Source organism: Rhipicephalus microplus, chromosome X, assembly GCF_043290135.1.
Source record: "Rhipicephalus microplus isolate Deutch F79 chromosome X, USDA_Rmic, whole genome shotgun sequence".
In the NCBI taxonomy this organism is placed as follows: Eukaryota; Metazoa; Arthropoda; class Arachnida; order Ixodida; family Ixodidae; genus Rhipicephalus; species Rhipicephalus microplus.
In genome coordinates this window covers 329,971,122-329,989,834 of record NC_134710.1, presented here as the reverse complement: position 1 = coordinate 329,989,834, position 18,713 = coordinate 329,971,122, and the positions used below count along the sequence as shown (strand labels likewise).

Below are 18,713 nucleotides of genomic sequence, written 5' to 3'. Positions count from 1 at the left end.
AGCTTCAGACTCCACTTTTTGCAGTATTGTCTGACGGTGCTTTTATGAGCTGTATGGTTTGTGTGTTACAGATTTGTTGTTCATTTATAAATAGGAGCAGAGCTATACAATAGCTCCCCATGAGTGTCCTATGTATTGCGTGCATGTAATTACAATAGTGAAATTTCACAACAAATTCAACGCTTGCATAGAAAATTGTGAAAATAGCCTTGGGCACCACCTGGTGGCATAAACTTCAATTGTCAGAGCTGCCCTGCCATGTGACCACAGACTAGTGTACGTAGTTAACAATTTTCCTGTTAGTATAAAAATATGGCACTTACTGTGGAAGTTAGCATACTACTACAAATATATCACAAAAATTTTGATTGCTATGGCTAATAACTAAAAAAGTAGTGTTGCCTGACCCCGGCAGGAACATCAGTTCTAGTATAAGAGAAAATTCTGTATTTGTACAGGTGCCATGCAAAGTGTACTTGGAAGGTTTCAATGTCAAGGTACAGACTTGTAGAAGACTGCAAAGGGCTTTTCTGTGTGTTCAAAAGTTTTGGAGAAAAAAAAAAACAGTACAGTCAATGACAATTTGCTTGCAGCTCCCTCTCTGGCTCTTTCCCTCTGGGCTCAAAGTAGGCACTAAGGTGCTGCACAATATTTGCAATGTAGCACTAAATGACTCAGTGCTGGTTCAAAGTGTAGGAATTTCGCTAGTCTCAGAAGAGTAGGCATGAGTGTTCGCACAATAGGAGAGTGCCTGGGGGATACATAAGTAGGCTACACAAAAACTGGGTGTCTAAGCCTTAGCGCTAATAATAAAGGACGTGTCGATAGAAATTTGTGCAAAGCATGACTGTTTTCACCATTCAGGAATATATTTTTGCCTAGCTAAACATATCACTACTTATGATTAAAACTTACACCCTTTTTGCACGTGGGTTTTCAAGATTGTGGTGACGCACACTACGCGATACTTCTACGCAGCCCAATGAATGATTTCCACAGGATGTGTTGCCACAAGCTGATTTGTAAACTTTGTTCTGGTTTCGAGCCATTGTCTCTTTATTTCTTTTGCATCCCTGTGTATGTCCGCTGTATACATCGGCAGAACTTCTTGCTTGTTGCAATGTACACACTTTTGCAGTGTAAATTTTGACCATTTGGTGCCACCATTTTGCAGTGATTTTGATCACAACATGGACCTGGCACAGATGTTGTATCAAAGACTGGATGCATACAAGGCAGATGAACCGACCATGGGAGAAGTAAGTGGTTTTCATATTTTGTACAGAAAATGCCAGCTGGTACTTGCATAATGGAACACATGTACAGGTGTTAGTCTTATTAGTATCTTCAGATATGGACTTGTAAATCATAAGTGCACATCTTAAGTTGTGTTTTTGTTTAACAGTACAATTTTACTCTTTTAGCGTTCACTGACACACGAACAAAAAGAGGGGACGACACCACCGTTGGTGTCGCTCCCTCTCTTTGTTCGTGTGCCAGTGTGCGCTAAAAATAAATTGTGCATCCATATGAACTAGCTCGTCTTGCAGTGTTACTCAGATTCATTTCAAGAATCAATTAGTTTTATTTGTCCGTTTATATAACTTTCCTTCTATATGTGCTTCTGTTTCTTTTATAATGTTGTGGTTAATGTGTTGCACTGTTGGAAAAGTAAGTTTTGTTGAACCTGAGAGGCAGTTCGCAAATTTACATATTATGCTACATCAACCAAGTCGTAATTATGTGGCCACGTGGCATGTGGAAAGCCAAAAGAAACACAGGTACAGTAGAGCCAATATCAAGCATGAGCGGAACTTGTACAGTCGTCGGCTTGCATCAAAGCCTCGGGTATTGTCCAGATTTGTTGCACTCTACTTTCTGCTGAGTCCAATGAACATACAGTGTTGCAATGTGTTGTATAATCGAGGTGGCAGCCATAATTATGGTGCTCTTGTTCCCGGTGACTGTGTATGGATTTTCACACTATTTCTTCAGAAGGCAACTGGGGATGATGCCATGTTCGATAGCCATTATCCTACATCTTCTGTCTCACAATTTTGCATAAACATTGTCTGAAAAGTCGAGCAAGATTCTGTCAAATCTCGATTGCCGCTATGCATAGGTTCAACAGAAGACCTGTAAAGCCATTTTATTACATAACACTAATATAATTTTATGGTATAGGTAGCAATACATCGAATAACTGTTGTGGGATGCCTTGTCAACTGAGGGACGGACCCCAACAAGAAAACATAACTGTTTATTCAACTAGTATAGCAGCAGCATCGGGTGAGCATTCCGACGCGACGCTCGTCTGAGGTAGCCGAGCAATGATGATCTTTTAAGCTTGCAGCCTGGTTTTGTAGTGACCGTCGATGACGTCTCCTTCGGGTGGTGCTGAGGTGACACTGTGGCTTATCGAATGAAGTGCAGCAGTCATGTCATGCCGAGCTAAATGTTAGGCAGGAGGAGGCTGCATGGAATTCTATGCAGATTGTGTCTTCATATCGCCCTCCCCCCTCACAAAGTGGAAAGCTCTCAGAGCTTGTAGAAGCATACCTCCCTCCCATCCATAGCGCTTTGTAACAAAAGCGGGCTGCTATGTCAGCAGTTGTTGATAGATGCCTGTGAAAGGACTGGCATTTTCCAGTATGCCGGAATTGATATGTTGGCTTCAGCCGATGAATAGAAATACTGACATTGCCATTTGCGCCCAGGGTAAAGTTTTTGCCGCTGCGTTGGACAACCACGCATGTTCCTCTGTAGGGTAGCTGGAAAGGGCTGGGGACGGTGTCATTGCGAAGAGAAGCATTTGTGCATGTTGCTAGCTTACTGAAGACGAAAAGTGTATGTTTACGATGGTGGGCTGTGGGAGACGGGCAGAGGGGGGCAGTGGTGCATGGTGTCGTCGGTGGGATCGGATGTCGAAAGTGTTGCACGGCATTGCAGTGAGAAATTTGCCCGGGAAACGGAGGGATTCCCGTAGACTAGTTCAGAGGCCATAGCCTGAATGCCCGGCTTTAAGGGGTTGTGAAAACCTAGGTTGACGGTTGGGATATGGCCTCGAGCCACATTAAGTCCAGGTGGCACATGATGGTTGCTTTGAATTGCCGGTGTAAGTGCTCTATCATCCTGTTGACGCAGGGGTGGTAGCTGGTGGTCTTTGTAACGCTGTGGTTTTTTGTTTCGCACAACGCGCAGGTTCGATTTGGGAGGTTCGAGGAATCACCTCAGGACACTTCCCGAAGGATGAGTCCGTTTGATGCAAGCATCTAATAACAATAGCTTGAGAACACTTAACCCAAATATAACGAGTCTTATCTGTCGGATACTGTTACCAATAAATACAGAAGCTGTATATTAGTCCCTAAACAAAAGTCCTGAGCATGCAGTTCCTATACAGAGAGTGTGTCGAGGAATGTTAAAGCAGTGGCATCTCACCCGCGCTGTTGTGTAGGAGCTTAGGCGCGAAGCACGGGGTCTATGCAGTTGTCGTCGTAGTTGGCATCAGCGTTGGGCAGCTACAGGAACCGTAGGAGAAGCAGCCTTCAAGGCTGCCGGTGGACGCTGCACTAGCTGACGCTGCATTTTACGCACTGGCCTCGAGGTAGAGTCCCAGCCGGACAGCCTCGCCTGAGCTCAAGCCCGAAGATCGATAGCTCAGAGCTGTCCATGAGCACGGGAACGTCAGCACAGCCTGGTAGTCCTGGAGCCCCTCAGGTCACCGGACAATGGAGATAGCAGCCTTGGCTCGGGTCCAAAACCCGACCGCCCTGATGCGTGGCTAGTCTTCCTCGGGCCACCACTGCGACTCCTCTGTTTCACTGTATCGTTTCAGTCATTTGTGAAACTGGGCGCTTCAGTCATTTCTTGTTATTCACTAACATCCGTGCCAGCTTCTTCTTCCTTGCCGACTTTCAACTTGGTTCATGTCGTGCACTTCAGATCCCGCTCGTTTCGTCTGTTTCAAGTTCCGCGCGCTCTAACCACTTTAAATTCCACACACTTCATCACAGAGGCCCCCCTTTCATTTAAGTTTTTTTTTTCAAAAAAAAAAAAACAACCGTTAAGTGTGCGTTTGGCACCACATCACAGATTCACTACATATATGTCCCCCACACAGTTCACTAAACATCGTCCCAATTACCACATTCGGAAGCACTAAATACACTCAATTGGACTTGAGTTCTGAAACCCAATATGGATCTGTTGCACATACTACTATTTCGTACTTATATACACTGTCATGAAAAACTGTACATCATGTCACCCTGCAGATTGCGTGCAAGTTCATAATCTCAACTATATACAAGAGATACCCTTCCGTGTTCCACAATCGAGATCCAAAAAAGCCACCGGTAATTTCTGCTTAACTCTCAAGTTATAGTGTTTTACACAAGAGCGGAATAGCCCTGATCACCTGGTTGGAGGCAAGAATGGAATGACTGTGAAAGAGTCTTCGACAGTAGGCTCGCCTGTACCTACAGCTATGGAACATCAGGTGCTCAACCATCCAATTGCTAGCGTCGATGCAGGTTTGTCTGTCATACTGTTCGACGCGTTGCCTCCAAGCACGCTAGTACCACAGTGTCTGAAAGACGGCATGAATGCCTTGCTTGGACTCGTAGGCCTCTAATGGTCCAGGCGTCATATAAGAACTGACCTGGTCAATGTAAGATGGCAAAGAGCACAACTTTTCTTCCCCACAGCTTCAATAGCAGTGAACTGGGGAAATAAGGCTCTTTCGGATTTCCTTTCTGTTAATTCAGCTGTATATCCACTTAGCTCTTCAGCATGACTAACACTCTCACCTGTGTCATCTTGGCTACTTTCATCATCATAGAATGAGTACGGAACTTGAGAGTCTATTCTTTGTTCTTCTATTAGTGTTTCCGCACTCTGTTCCAGTTCTCTCAAGCAACTCTGTTCTGCACTACCCCGAGACATTAATGTAACTGCCTCTTGAGGAGGCTTGTCTACAGCGTATTCTACGATACCGATGTCACCCACTACTGCAGCCTGTGCTACACAGCATTCGGCCACCGACTGGTTTTCTGTTGCAGTCATTGTTGCTCAGTGTCAGTTGTTGCTCGGCTTCTGTTGCTCGGTGTCATCACTAGCTCATACATCAGAGCTATCTCACAGCGTATGCGCTGCCGAAGGCAATGTACCTTGGATTGCACCTTTCCAGATAGCCACATCACTTGCAAATGAACTTGAAATTTCTTCCATGGCTGTGTTGCAACAACCCCTGTCTTCATCTGACCTGAGATGGTCGTAGAGCTCGCTCCTAATAATTTCAAGTGCCTGGCTGCCCATCTATCTTCCGTGCTTTAGCTGAGTGTCTATCTCGACCAAAATGCTATTAAGAGGTTCCAGGTCATTCACCCCAAAAGAGCATAACTCGCTTTGACCGAACATTTTTTTCATTTATTTTACATATTGCCAGTCCCAATGGGGACTATTGCAGGAGGGCAAACAAAATACACAAGAAATACATATACTTCCAAATACACAATAGATACACTTGCACTTGCATGCAAGAATGCACGACAACAGATATTCTATAATGGTACATGAAGAGTATAAAATCACAACCTATGTCTGGCAGATATACACAAAAATATTATACTACGTAATGCACTGATGACACTGACATATTCAAGAAGCACCAAGAACTGTACAAGCGAGCAAAAAAGCATAGAAAAGAAAAACAATATTTAAGCTATGAGTATCACGAATGTGGTTTTCAAGTAAAGATAAAAAGTATTTCAATCTTTAGTATTAGTCAGACAATCGAGCAATCTATTCCATTCTCTAATTGACTGTGTGAAAAAGGAATACTTGAAGCAGTGGGTGCTGAAACGGTATTCCTGTAATGTTAGTGAATGTTTATGGCGTGACTGTCTGGTTTCTGAAGTAGATATGAATCTCAAGCTGTGGATGTTTAGCTGCCTATGAATAAGTTGGAAGAGCATTTTTAGGCGTGCGAGTTTAGTGCGATTTCGTAATGTTAGTAGCCCGGCTCTTGCAATCAGTTCAGAGGGTGAGTCGAGCAAACTGTATTTACTATAGGTAACTCTAACTGCTTTCCTTTGTATCCCTTGTGGCTTTTTAATTAGGTTCTTTGTTGCCGGGAGTCAGACTAAGTTGGCGTATTTTAATAATTGGTGGATTAAGGTTTTATAGGCTAATAGTTTTGTTTTAGGTGGTGCGGAACGTAGTCTTCTTTTTAGGAAAAATAATCTTTTTAAGGCTGAAGATGTAACATAGTTAACATGCGCCTCCCATCTAAGATCATTAGAAATCACTAGTCCTAGGTACTTATGCTGTTTTATGGAAGTTAGTGGTGTGTCGTCAATAGTGTAATCAAAATATGAGAGCGTTTGTTTATGCGATATTCTTAACAAAGCCGATTTTTTTACGTTTAAGGTCATCTGCCATTTCGTGCACCAATTAGATACTGATAATAGGGCATTGCTAAGAGCCATATGGTCCGAAGGAGAGTTAATTTCTTTATAAATAATACAAATGTTGGAGAGAAGCTTGATGTTCGTTCTAATGGACTGGGGAAAATCGTTAATAAATACAAGGAATAAAATAGGGGCTAAGACGCTGCCCTGCAGTACACCTGATGTAACTTTTGATAGCTCCGATCTTTGCTGGTTTATTTTTATGAACTGCGTTCGCTCGGTCAGATATGCGCTAATCCGCAGCTGAACACAAAGATACCAGTTCTTTTCATTCCTAACTGCACCTTTGATACCTCTGTGAACTTGAGCTTTTGCAGAAAGGCTTTCTGCTTCAGTTCCTCACTTTTCAACTGTTCTATCAGCATTTTATTTTGTCCTTCTCGTTCAGCAGCCCTCTCCTCACGTGCACGTGCTTCACATTCCTCAATCCAGGCCTTCAACTCTGCACATCTTAAACCTATGGGTAACGGCAAGACCGTTGATTCTGCCGTGCTCACTTTTCAAGCTATCTTGGACTCGTGAACCAGGTTTGCAAACGGCCTCATCCTGTCACTGCGGACGCCAATGTAACGCTGTGGTTTTTTGTTTCGTACAATGCGCAGGTTCGATTTGGGAGGTTTGAGGAGCCACCTCTGGACACTTCCCGAAGGATGAGTCCATTTGACGCAAACATCTAATAACAATAGCTTGAGAACACTTAACCCAAATATAACGAGTCTTATCTCTCGGATACACTTACTAAGATATACAGAAGCTGTATATTGGTCCCTAAACAAAAAGTCCTAAGCACACAGTTTCTATACACGAGAGTGTGTCGCGGAACGTTGGAGTGGCATCTCACCCACGTCATTGCGTAGGAGCTTGGGCCCGAAGCACGGGGTCGATACAGTTGTCTTCATAGTTGGCATCGGCGTTGAGCAGCTACACGAACCGTAGGAGAAGCAGCCTTCCTAGGCAGCCGGTGGTTGCTGCACAAGCTGACCATGCATTTTACACACTGGCCTCGAGGTAGAGTCCTGGCCGGACAGCTTCGCCTGAGCTCGAGCCCGAAGATTGACAGCTCAGAGCTGTCCACAGGCATGCGAACGTCAGTGCACCCTGGTAGTCCTGGAGCCCCTCAGGTCACCGAACGATGGAAGTAGCAGCCTTGGCTCGGGTCCGAAACCAGACCGCTCTGATGCGTGGCTAGTCATTCTCGGGCCACCGCTGTGACTTTTCTTTTTCACTATAGCGTGCGTGCGTCTAATTGGCGCTTCAGTCATTTCTTGTTATTCACTAACATCTGTGCCAGCTTCTTCTTCCTTGCCAACTTCCAACAAAAAAGAGAAAAGCGATGTTCAAAGACCATTTAAGTTTGCCGCAATGCGTGGCATCGCGGTGGAAAGATGGCAACGTATCGTTCTATCACTTCCCGAAAGTTGCAGACGACACCCGATGGAGAACGGCGCAAATCAGAAACTTACACTTTAAAAGGCAGGTGACGAACACTATGGTAGTTTGTTCTAATCGATTCGCTCACGATTACTTAATTCTCCTCGGTGAGTACACCGTTCAGTAGCGCGTGTACATTCTTATCAATATTCGGACTTCTCTAAGCACAGAGCATAGTTTGTTTATAAAGCAAGCACTTTGGGAAATTCGTTGCGTTATGTGTGTAAGTGTATTTTTTGCATATGCTCGTTTTCTGCGCAAGTAATAGTGCTACACATTCTGAAATTAAGCTACAGTAATTTTTTATTTCGTATGGGTATGCATGTACACGCACACGAATGCGTGTGTGAAGGAGGCATGTGCACGTGTGTGTAGTATGTACATGCACATGCGTGTATGTATGTTCATTCGTATATATATGACGTAAGTGCATTCGTAGCCGCGGTAGTGTGCATGCATATACAGTGGACTCCTCTCAAATGGAACTCGAAGGGGGCAAGAAACTTTGTCCCGTTTATGACAATTTTCATTTAGGCAAAGCCCACAAAGTGAATGAAATATGACTTCATTTTAAAAGCACCAACTGTGGCTGACAGAACAAAAACATTTGAAATATACAATACTACTATAGTCGATTAGAAAGACAAATGTTGCAAATATCTGACTCAAAAAAAAGGAGGTGATAACAGTGCTTGGCCTTGTTCAAGCACTTTCTCACAAAGTAGGAGTGCATTGCTGAAAGGCTGGGCAGGAACTTAGTGCCACCATCATGTTCAAAGTAGCACTGCAACAGGATGACAGCATCTCTTGTTGCACTGTTCGCCACTGAAAAGGGCTCGGGATCGCACATAATCTGATCATCACTTGAGCACGGGTCCTCATCTTGAACTTCAACTATACACCATTTTCCAAATGCGCTCAAGCACAGCCATCTTGGACTGATAACGTTGCAGTTTAGTACTCATATCAAATAAACAAACAGTTCTACGGTGAACTCACTTGCACATAATCGCTTTGCCAGCACATTAAACTTTTTATGACCACGATCATTCCCCATTGCGACATATAAAATTGACAAAACAAACGCTTATCAGTCCAAGATGGCGGCGCCCATGAGTCTAAAAGAAAATCGTGTATAAGTTCCTGAAGGCTGTCCTCTTGGCATGTGGCGATGTTTGCATCAAGTGTTTCATAGTCCTCTCGCGTGAAAGAAGTAGACTGTGTCACCTGACTGAAGAGAATATCAGCCTGCTCAGCCTAAGCAATGTTGTCCTCCTCATCTGGAAGGACTTCTTGTCTTGAGAATCTTGCATGGTGGAAGCACTTTTGCACAGTTGACACTTTCATATATTCCCAGGCATCGGTTGGAATGTGAAGAGCTGAGAGCAAGTCCACATTGTAATCTTTTTTGTTGTCTGCACAAAGAAGCATTCGCTGGAGGATTTGGCGGCCATAGAGAACTTTCAAGTCTTTAATTATGCTCTCGTCCATCGGTTGAATGATTGCAGTCGCATTTGGTGGCAGGTACTCTAGGCTGATCGATTTGAGTCTATCGACTTGACCGTGAGCAGGGCATTGATCAACAATAAAAATAACCTTCCTATTCTGCTGTGATACTTCTATCCTCTATGCGCAACCATTTCTCGAAGATTGCTTGTGTCATCCAAGCTTTCCTGTTCGCGTGGTACATGACAGGCAGCATGCACACACCTATAAAGCAGCGTGGGTGCCTTAATTTCTTCATGACCATCATTTTGAACTTTTCGCTACCGTCCATGTTGGCGCCTACTAGCACCGAAATATGATCTTTGTTTTGCTTTCCTCCCACACAGGTTTCCCCCTTATAAGCTAGAGTTTTAGTAGGGAGTGCTTTGTAAAGCAACACCATTTCATCAACATTAAACTCGTCCCATTGTTTGTAGGCTTCCAAAATTTCTTGCAACCTCTCCTGTTGCCAGTGGCTACAGATATTTCTGTTGACAGCTGCACTTTCTCCAGAAACTGTCTTAAAGAAAAGACCATGCCGCTTTTTAAAACTGCTCAGCCAGCAATCGCTCACCCGGAAGTCGATTCCTATCCAAGTAGCCATCTCTTTGGCCTTCTCTTCCAAAATTGAGCCGCTGATCAGGAAGTTCGCAGTGTGCGCATGCTTGAACCATAGGAAACGAACATTTTCGATTTCTTTAGACGCAGTCGTTCTCATCCACATTCTGTCCGCTGTTGTAGACCTGTGTGCTTATATTGGGGTGCACGTTAAAGAACCCCAGGTGGTCGAAACTTACGGAGCTTTCTACTTTGGCGTCTCTCATAATCATATGCTGGTTTTGGGACGTTAAACCCCACTTGTCAATCATCAAATCACATTCTGTCCGTGGCAAAGTTTCCAAGCTTTATAGCTTCTTCAATCTTCCCATTGTTCTTGAGTGTCCTCGACAGTGTAGACTTCGGAATGTTGAACTTCTCCGCAATATTTGTCGTTGTGGTCAAGTTCTTGAATGATTCTTACTTTCGTTGTGAGTGAAAGTGCATTGTGCTGCCATTTGTTTTGTTTCCATCTCAAGTTTATGATGATACATCGATCGCTGCTCGACATGGACGAACATGTGCGATTGCCGGATTGGCTTAGCTAGCCTATGGTAGCATCGGTATTTGTTTCATGGTTGTTAGACTGCCGTGGCCATTTCCGCCGTTCATAGATTTTGCCAGTTGTAGTTTCATTTAACCGATGTGAATGAAGAAAAAAATGTTGCAATTACCTGAACCTTTTTATCATTAAATATATAGGAGACCAACCAAATGTGCCAAGATAGTTTCGTTTAATGAGAGTCCTGTGTACTTGCTTTGAATATCAACTACTGCCTACACAAACAAGTGAAGTTAGGAAGCATACGACCTTATTCATTAGAAATCTAATAACATGGATCGGCGAATGAAAAGAAAGAAGCATATTGCAATCGAAATTATTATTTGTCTTATCTCAAGATACACTGGCCCAGGCATAGCTTTGTTCTGTAATCAAGTGAACGGCATGCGTATTCAGCCTTTGATGGGGCAACGGAACTCAGTGGGATGCATGCCATCCGCAGCATGAGTTGCAGAGTACCTCAAAAACTGTCAGGACCTTGCCTGTAGCAGTGTAGCAATGCAGGGCAAAAGTGCTTTCTCCTTTCGGAGAGGCCCACTACGCATGAACATTTGCCTCCTTCAACCTCGGGCTTGCTATACAGGTTCTTCAATTCAACTTGAGATAAATCTGATGCGGTTCGCCGAAAAGGCTCAATGTTTGTGCGCACGGTGCAACTATTTCCTCTTTTTCAGCAGTGAAAATTTTTATGCAGATGAGAATGATGGGGTTCGCGACCAGCGCTCTTTCGCTTTCGACAAAGCAATGCAATCCGACGTCACAATCAACAAACTTTGGCACAGTGCCAAGCCATGGCCAAGCGAAAGTGCCGCATTGATCCCATTCAGCGTAGCCATTTTTGTTTTTTTGATCAGTGTTGCAAGCATACGGAGCGTTTTCTGGAGTTGTGAATAGCAAGGAACTAAGTTTTTCGACATCATTCATTTCCTGAATGACTATGATAGCTTTCAAAATCAGTGAGGCCATTGAGTTTAGTACTACCACATCTGCCATAACTCATGCTTGTCACTTGCTGTATAGTGACAACAAAAATTCCAAAATCAGGTGCTGCACAAGTGATGCATGGAGCCTAATACAGAACTGTAGTGCTGCATACAGTGCACCAGGAGTAAGGTGCACTGGTGTGCGAACAGTCGTGTGCCCTTGCCCTACCAGCTGTTTCCAGAAAACATTACGTATTAAAAAAACGTCTTTGCTGTGATGGTCACTCTCCGGTGCACAATGCATGATTTCAAATGTGCATTTTACAAAAACACCGTGTGTAACTAACATTTAATAAGCACTATAATAAGTTTTTATTTATCGTATCACTCTCTACCTCTGTGGCAGCAGCAAAGCTTTATTATATTGAAGTTGTAGATAAACATGTTTCATTACATTGAGGATAGAAATATATGGTGTTTTATGGACACAAAGTTGTTCTAAAAGCAATGTTGTTTGGTGGTGGTGGTGAAACTCTATTACCCATAAAGGGGTCCTGAAGGACACTCGGCTTTAGATTGTGGAGATAGGTTTGCAAAAGGCTTACCCCTACGAATCGACTGGGAAGTGATGCTCTCAAATACGCTAAGGCTGGGTTCGTCGACTCGCCGACACGGCGCAGAGATGGCATTCAAGGCAGGTCATCAACAAACACGGGTTTATCTATTCAAGATACAGCACAGTGCGACAATCACGGGCTTGTGGTCCGGCAGGGAACTCCACAAGACCGATTGAGTGTATCCTTACCGGCAGGCGCTAGGGCTATCACACAAAGGGCAGCAGTCAAGCATGCCTACGAGAAGCCGCCTGCAAGAGCAGTGCGTCTACCTCTTGTGCAGGCCTGTGTCAATCTGCTCAGCGGCAGGCAAGCGCCGGGCGAAGGCAAGCTACCGGGAGAGGGACTGTCACGGGTGGCCAATGAGGATAAGGAACACCATGACGTGTACTATCGTGACGTGAAGGGGAGGCGTTGTCGCCCTGCCACGGTGGTGTAGTGACTAAGGTACTCGGCTGCTGACCCGCACGTCGCGGGATTGCATCCCGGCGGCAGCGGCTGCATTTCTGATGGAGGCGGAAATGTTGTAGGCCCGTGTGCTCATATTTGGGTGCACGTTAAAGAATCCCAGGTGGTTGAAATTTTCGGAGCCCTCTACTATGGCGTCTCTCATAATCATATAGCGGTTTTGGAACACTAAACTCCACATATCAGGGGAGGCCTTGTCCAGGCAAGTTCGGACACGTGTCTTCGTGCAGGGAAAACCGACGCACAGCTCGTATCGGACAAAAAGGCCTGGCGACGAAACCACAGTGGCTTTGTTCCCGACGCTCGAGTCGCGCAGTGCCAGTGCTCACACTAGCAGGGAAGCGAAGTACCAAAAGGGGAGGGCGCGCTCTATTCTCACAAGATTTAGAATTTCCGTTATCACCGCATCATTGTTTCAGTATGTAAAGCATAAGAATTCAACCATCATGAATAAGTTCGTGGCCCATACCTAGACTTTGGTAGTTCATCCTATTTTACATGAAAGTCTCCAGAGTGCCAAAAGACACAGGAGCAACTCTATTGCTGCTAGAGGGCTTCTTCGATTGCCCAAGTTTGTCTGACAGCAGCCTGTGGTGACCTCTCTGATAAGTAATCAAGTCGCATGATCTAAATGTTCCAAGTGGTTCTGTGCCATCTGCGTGTGTGAACCATTGGCTGCCATCTGCCACAGCATCTGCTTCACCTACCGTACTTACATATCGGGGGAGGCCTTGTCCAGGCAAGTTCGGACATGTGTCTTTGTGCAGGGAAAACCGACGCACAGCTCGTATCGGACAAAAACGCCTGGCGACGAAACCACAGTGGCATTGTTCCCGACGCTCGAGTCGCGCAGTGCCAGTGCTCACACTAGCAGGGAAGGGAAGTACCAAAAGGGGAAGGCGCACTCTATTCTCAAAAGATTTAGAATTTCCGTTATCACCGCATCATTGTTTCAGTATGTAAAGCATAAGATTTCAACCATCATGAATAAGTTCGTGGCCCATACCTAGGCTTTGGTAGTTCATCCTATTTTACATGAAAGTCTCCAGAGTGCCAAAAGACACAGGAGCAACTCTATTGCTGCTAGAGGGCTTCTTCGATTGCCCAAGTTAGTCTGACAGCAGCCTGTGGTGACCTCTCTGATAAGTAATCAAGTCGCATGATCTAAATGTTTCAAGTTGTTCTGTGCCATCTGCATGTGTGAACCATTGGCTGCCATCTGCCACAGCATCTGCTCCATCTACCGTACTTAATTGCATAATTTGCGGCATCACCTAATGTGCGCACCCATAATTTTTTGTCAGCTTTACGAACAAAAAATGTTTACTCCCACAATTTGCGCTCCCTGACTCGGTCCAGCCAGCTCGCCAGTGCACGCATGAAAAGACTGTGACCTTCGAATTCTTTAGACAGGCACACGGCCCGCGGATCAGGCGAACGCAGTCAGACGGGCTGCGAGTGCGAAGTCACTTTTTTAGAAGACTTCCGCTGAACTAGGGTCCCTGGAATACCGTGCACGAACACTCAAACCTGTTGACAGGTCGCCGCAGCTGCTCGAGCGTTCGTTCACCTCTATCTCTCCATCTCTACCACTGTGTGAATTCACGCTCGCGTCACTGCACGGACAACTTTCGGCGCCGGAGGCGTGTGAGGACCTGTCAGGACTTACGTGCCAACTGTTCCCCTCGTTCTCTTCGTCCACGCTGCAACGCATGCTTGGTTGATTTGGGAGGTTTAGGTTTCGCCATCTGTCCTTTGCATTTTGACTGTTCTCTTACGATAGGCTACAGTAATAATATATAAGTCAAAATTCAAGCTCGCAATTATGACGTTTGCTGAAGAAAACAGGAATCGTGCTACCACCAAGCACTTCAGAGTGAAGTTTTCCAACCTGTGACGATCGTTGCGATCAATCTGAAAGAAAGAAAGTGCGTGCTTGCTGAAAAAAGTTCCTGGCCGTGGAAGAAGGACTTTTCAATTATGTTAGGTTCTCCGGTATAGCTGTGTTAGGGGACCTAGTTTCTCCCAGCCTTGTTGAGAAGAGCTTCAAGAAAATGAGACATTCGAATGGGCTGGACAGAATCAAGGGCGATGCGCTTTGATAGGGCGGTGGCAGCAGCTGCGACGATGATTTTCGACCACTCGTACTTTTGTATTAGCGATTCTGACTGGACGTATCGCGCGCGACCAGGTCTGAGTGGTTAAAGTACATGCTAATGCTGTTAAATAAACAAGTACACTTGGTTGGAAATTTATTCTAATTTCTTTAATGTATATTGCACATTATTGCATTATATTTCATATGCGTTCGCAAAAGCCCCGCATAATTTGGGCACCTCTTTCTGAAGCCCCAGAATTGCGAAGAAAATTGTGCAAATTATGCGCGTAAATATGGTATAGCTTCTATGCTGGCCAGAGCACCAATCTGATCCTGTCCCTAACTGTGGTTAGATGACGAAAAATAACTTTTGTCGTTGGGATTCAATTTACCATATATGAACTGCTGCAGCATTCCTGTGTTATTGATGAGTGTTTCATGACCTTTTTTTTTTTTGGCATGCACCATGCATGTGTTTCTGATCTCCAGAAGTGCACACGTGAACTCGATGAGATGCACAATGTAGATCACGCGACATGCACGAATTATGTAAAATTTCAAATGCGTCAAATGGCCGAATTTGCCATGTTGAGTTCAATATGGCTGCATGCATGACATATTGCACCTTTGTGTGGCAGCTGCCAAAAAAATATATATATATACCAGCTGTTTGCTGGCCTCTCTGTATACAAAAAGCAAATATGCATATGACTTGTCACGTACAGGTCATATGACTGTAAACCCAGTATTTCAGCATATTTCACCATGTTGGTAGCGTCTTGTACTGCCTTGCACCAGTAGCATTGAACCAACCTGTAGCTGTAGTGCAATCATTGATGCAGGGACCCGAGAAGATGCGCTCGCAACTGATAATACTTGACCGAGGTTTCGATTGTGTATCACCGCTGCTGCACGAGCTGACCTTCCAGGCCATGGCCTACGATTTGCTGCCCATTGAAAACGATGTCTACAAGTTCGAGTCTACTAGTGGCAACGACGTGCGTGAGAAGGAGGTCCTTCTGGATGAGAAGGATGACCTATGGGTTGAGCTGCGTCACCAGCACATTGCTGTTGTCTCACAGTATGTATGACAGTATGGTGGTTGCACCAGTAAAGATGCCTTTTTTGTAATTTTACAGTAGTTTTCAAGTACACTCAAATCTCATTATGACAAAGTTGCATGTTACACGAAAATAAGTTCATTATATTCAAAAATTGGTTCTGAAAATATATTTATAACACTATCTATTGCAGGAGTATTTGTCATATACTTCATTATAACCGATATTTAATTATGTAGACATCCGTTATATTGAGGTCGAGTGTAGTATAGTCATTGTGAACGGCCTCTTTTATTTGGTATTGTGCATGTTCTTGATCGAATATACCTCGAGGATTTTACCTTCGACATCTGCTTCGCTGGTTACCAAAACGATCAGAAGTGTATCTTACAGGAGGGACATGCAGGCAGAGGCAGCCTTATTAGTATTATTGTTTTTGTGTCTTGTGGTTGACAAGGCATGGCCATAAAAATTGGTACTTAAAAAATTTCTATCTCTGTGGAATAATATTATACATACTTCATTTTGCATCTAAAAAAACAAATAATTAAAAAAATGGAGGAGAGGTACCGCTACATGTGATGAATAAGGAGCATAGGTTCCACTTCAAAAGTCCAGTGGACGCATGATGTATTACATGAAGGCTGTATGATACATGAGTATAAGAGGTTCATTTAGTAAGACCATTAGAGCCTGCGGCTAAACATTGCAGTGTGTACCAGTTTTATAGTGAAAGGGTGGCTGCAAGCTCATGGGACTGTGCACATGGCGTGGTGTGCAGGGCTGTAACGAAGCAGCTGAAGAAGTTCATTGAGAGCAAGCGCATGACATCTAGTGGCGACAAGTCGAGTCTGAAGGATCTGACAACGATGATCAAGAAGATGCCACAGTACCAGAAGGAGTTGAACAAGTACTCCACACAGCTGCACCTTGCTGAGGACTGCATGAAGTGTTACCAGGGTTATGTTGACCGACTCTGCAAGGTTGAACAGGTAAGGGGGCCATTATTGTTTTTACATACAGTTAAATTATCACTAGCCTTTCTCTAGTTGACTGTATCTTAAGGTGAGTCCCGCTTATATTTAAGGGATTTGGGTGCTTTAAAGAACTATATTTGTGCTCTATTGGTTATAAGGCTATTCATATTTCTAAGACATGAGTCAGGCTTGGTCAACCTATCTGCCAAGCAACCTACAAACAATGCAGTCTTGTTCTGTTCAGTCAGTTCAGTGGTAAAGAAAGCTGTGATCTGCTTTGTGCTGCTTTAATGAATGATGCACGTGCAGACATCAAATTTGCTCTCAGTCTGGCTGTTAAAAGATTAGTTATTTTAGCAGTACAAGCCAGAATCGCACACTGGTGTGCAAAGCAGGGGGAAAGCCGCATAAAACCTGCTTGACTGACTTTACTACCCTTGGGAAACAAAATACAGAAACAAGCAATGACGCTAGTGTTTACTCCTAACATCTAATGAAATTCGCTGTATGAATGTCTGACCATTTGTAAAAGTAGCTCGAGCAGAGCACGCTATGAATACTGAGACAAAAGTGAAATGAAATGAATCGATACTGTCAATGAGTTTTGCAGTTGAATTGCATATGGGGTCATGTGCTAGTTAAAGGCTTGCATGCAGCATAAACGCTGCCAATGTGGCACTCAGGAGCACCAGGGAAGGCTTTGGATATTGAAGCATCACAATGGCAACACTGTTGCAGTCTTGGCGATAGCTTATTTCAGAATTTATATAGCCTTTCTTCTTTTATTACTACATGCATGAAATTGGTGTGTCACGTTTATGCTTCGCTGAACTGACTGCAGGACCTGGCTATGGGCACGGATGCTGAGGGTGAGAAGATCAAGGACCCAATGCGCAATATCGTGCCCATCCTGCTGGACACAAGTGTGTCCAATTTTGACAAGATACGCATTATCCTGCTGTACATTTTATCTAAAAACGGTGAGCCTGCCAAATTTTGCTAGAAAGGGCCAAAGTGCACATACACGTGGTACTGCCAATACCATGTGGCCAATGCATGTTTGCTTGGCACCTTCATTAGAGCTTGTATTTGGCTAGCCTTGTGTGTCATGTGGGAGCACTTCGGCAGAGCCAGAGAAACAATCTTTAGCTACCGTATAGCAGCTTACAACATTGTCCCGGTAGTCGCTCAACTTCATGCCGCGAACTGCCGCACTAGTGCATGCTTTGCCTATGAGATATAAATGCATGCACATGACGTGCTACTGCGTAAAACTTCATGAGTATCTAAACTTCTCAAATACGTACTAGTATGTTTTGTTTAAGAGTTTCTTTTTTTCAAAATTTATGAACAAGGTTTTACTTTGCATGCTTTTTGCACCATTGCAACCTTTCTACCTCTGTTGTCACATGGGACTAGTATTTGAGCACGCTTGTTGCAATATAACCAAGCCAACCTGCCAACATAAACATGCATGCACCTTGAAATGTGTCATTTCGAGTTGCTTTCATAGAATTGCCACTCACTTTTTCTATCACTAAGGTGCTGAATGTGTATCCAAGCTTGGAAACTATGGCAATTGATCTAGCTTGGGAATAAATTTCAGGCTCAATTGTCAATCATATCTGCTGGTATAAACATGTTGATGGCGAACTTCCAATGACAGCCGCTTGGCCAGCTGCGACATTTTATCACAGTAGTGCTGCCTAGGTCTAACTGGTGCAGGGCTGTTAAGAATGGGCAATGTTGCACCATGGTGCTGAGTTCGCATGTCAGAAGTTTTGTTATTTTTGCCATTATGTTTGCAGTATCACATATAGAAATCATGCCCATAAGATCTTGTGGTGGTAGCATGGGGAAAACAAATTAATGGTGCCATTGTGCTGTTAAGAATGGGCAATGTTGCACCATGGTGCTGAGTTCGCATGTCAGAAGTTTTGTTATTTTTGCCATTATGTTTGCAGTATCACATATAGAAATCATGCCCATAAGATCTTGTGGTGGTAGCATGGGGAAAACAAATT

At 44.1% G+C, this 18,713-nt stretch overlaps 1 protein-coding gene across 2 annotated transcripts in view; it reads left to right on the top strand.

The window, feature by feature from the left end:
- The window catches only part of Rop (Syntaxin-binding protein Rop), a 63,140-nt gene that overhangs the window by 20,156 nt on the left and 24,271 nt on the right, over positions 1-18,713 (top strand). For both annotated transcript variants that reach the window (XM_037413626.2, XM_075879645.1), the window contains exons 7-10: positions 1,175-1,259; positions 15,494-15,732; positions 16,494-16,704; positions 17,531-17,669. In XM_037413626.2, coding sequence (XP_037269523.2) covers positions 1,175-1,259; positions 15,494-15,732; positions 16,494-16,704; positions 17,531-17,669 — 674 coding nt within the window. The remainder of the gene's footprint in view (positions 1-1,174; positions 1,260-15,493; positions 15,733-16,493; positions 16,705-17,530; positions 17,670-18,713) is intronic.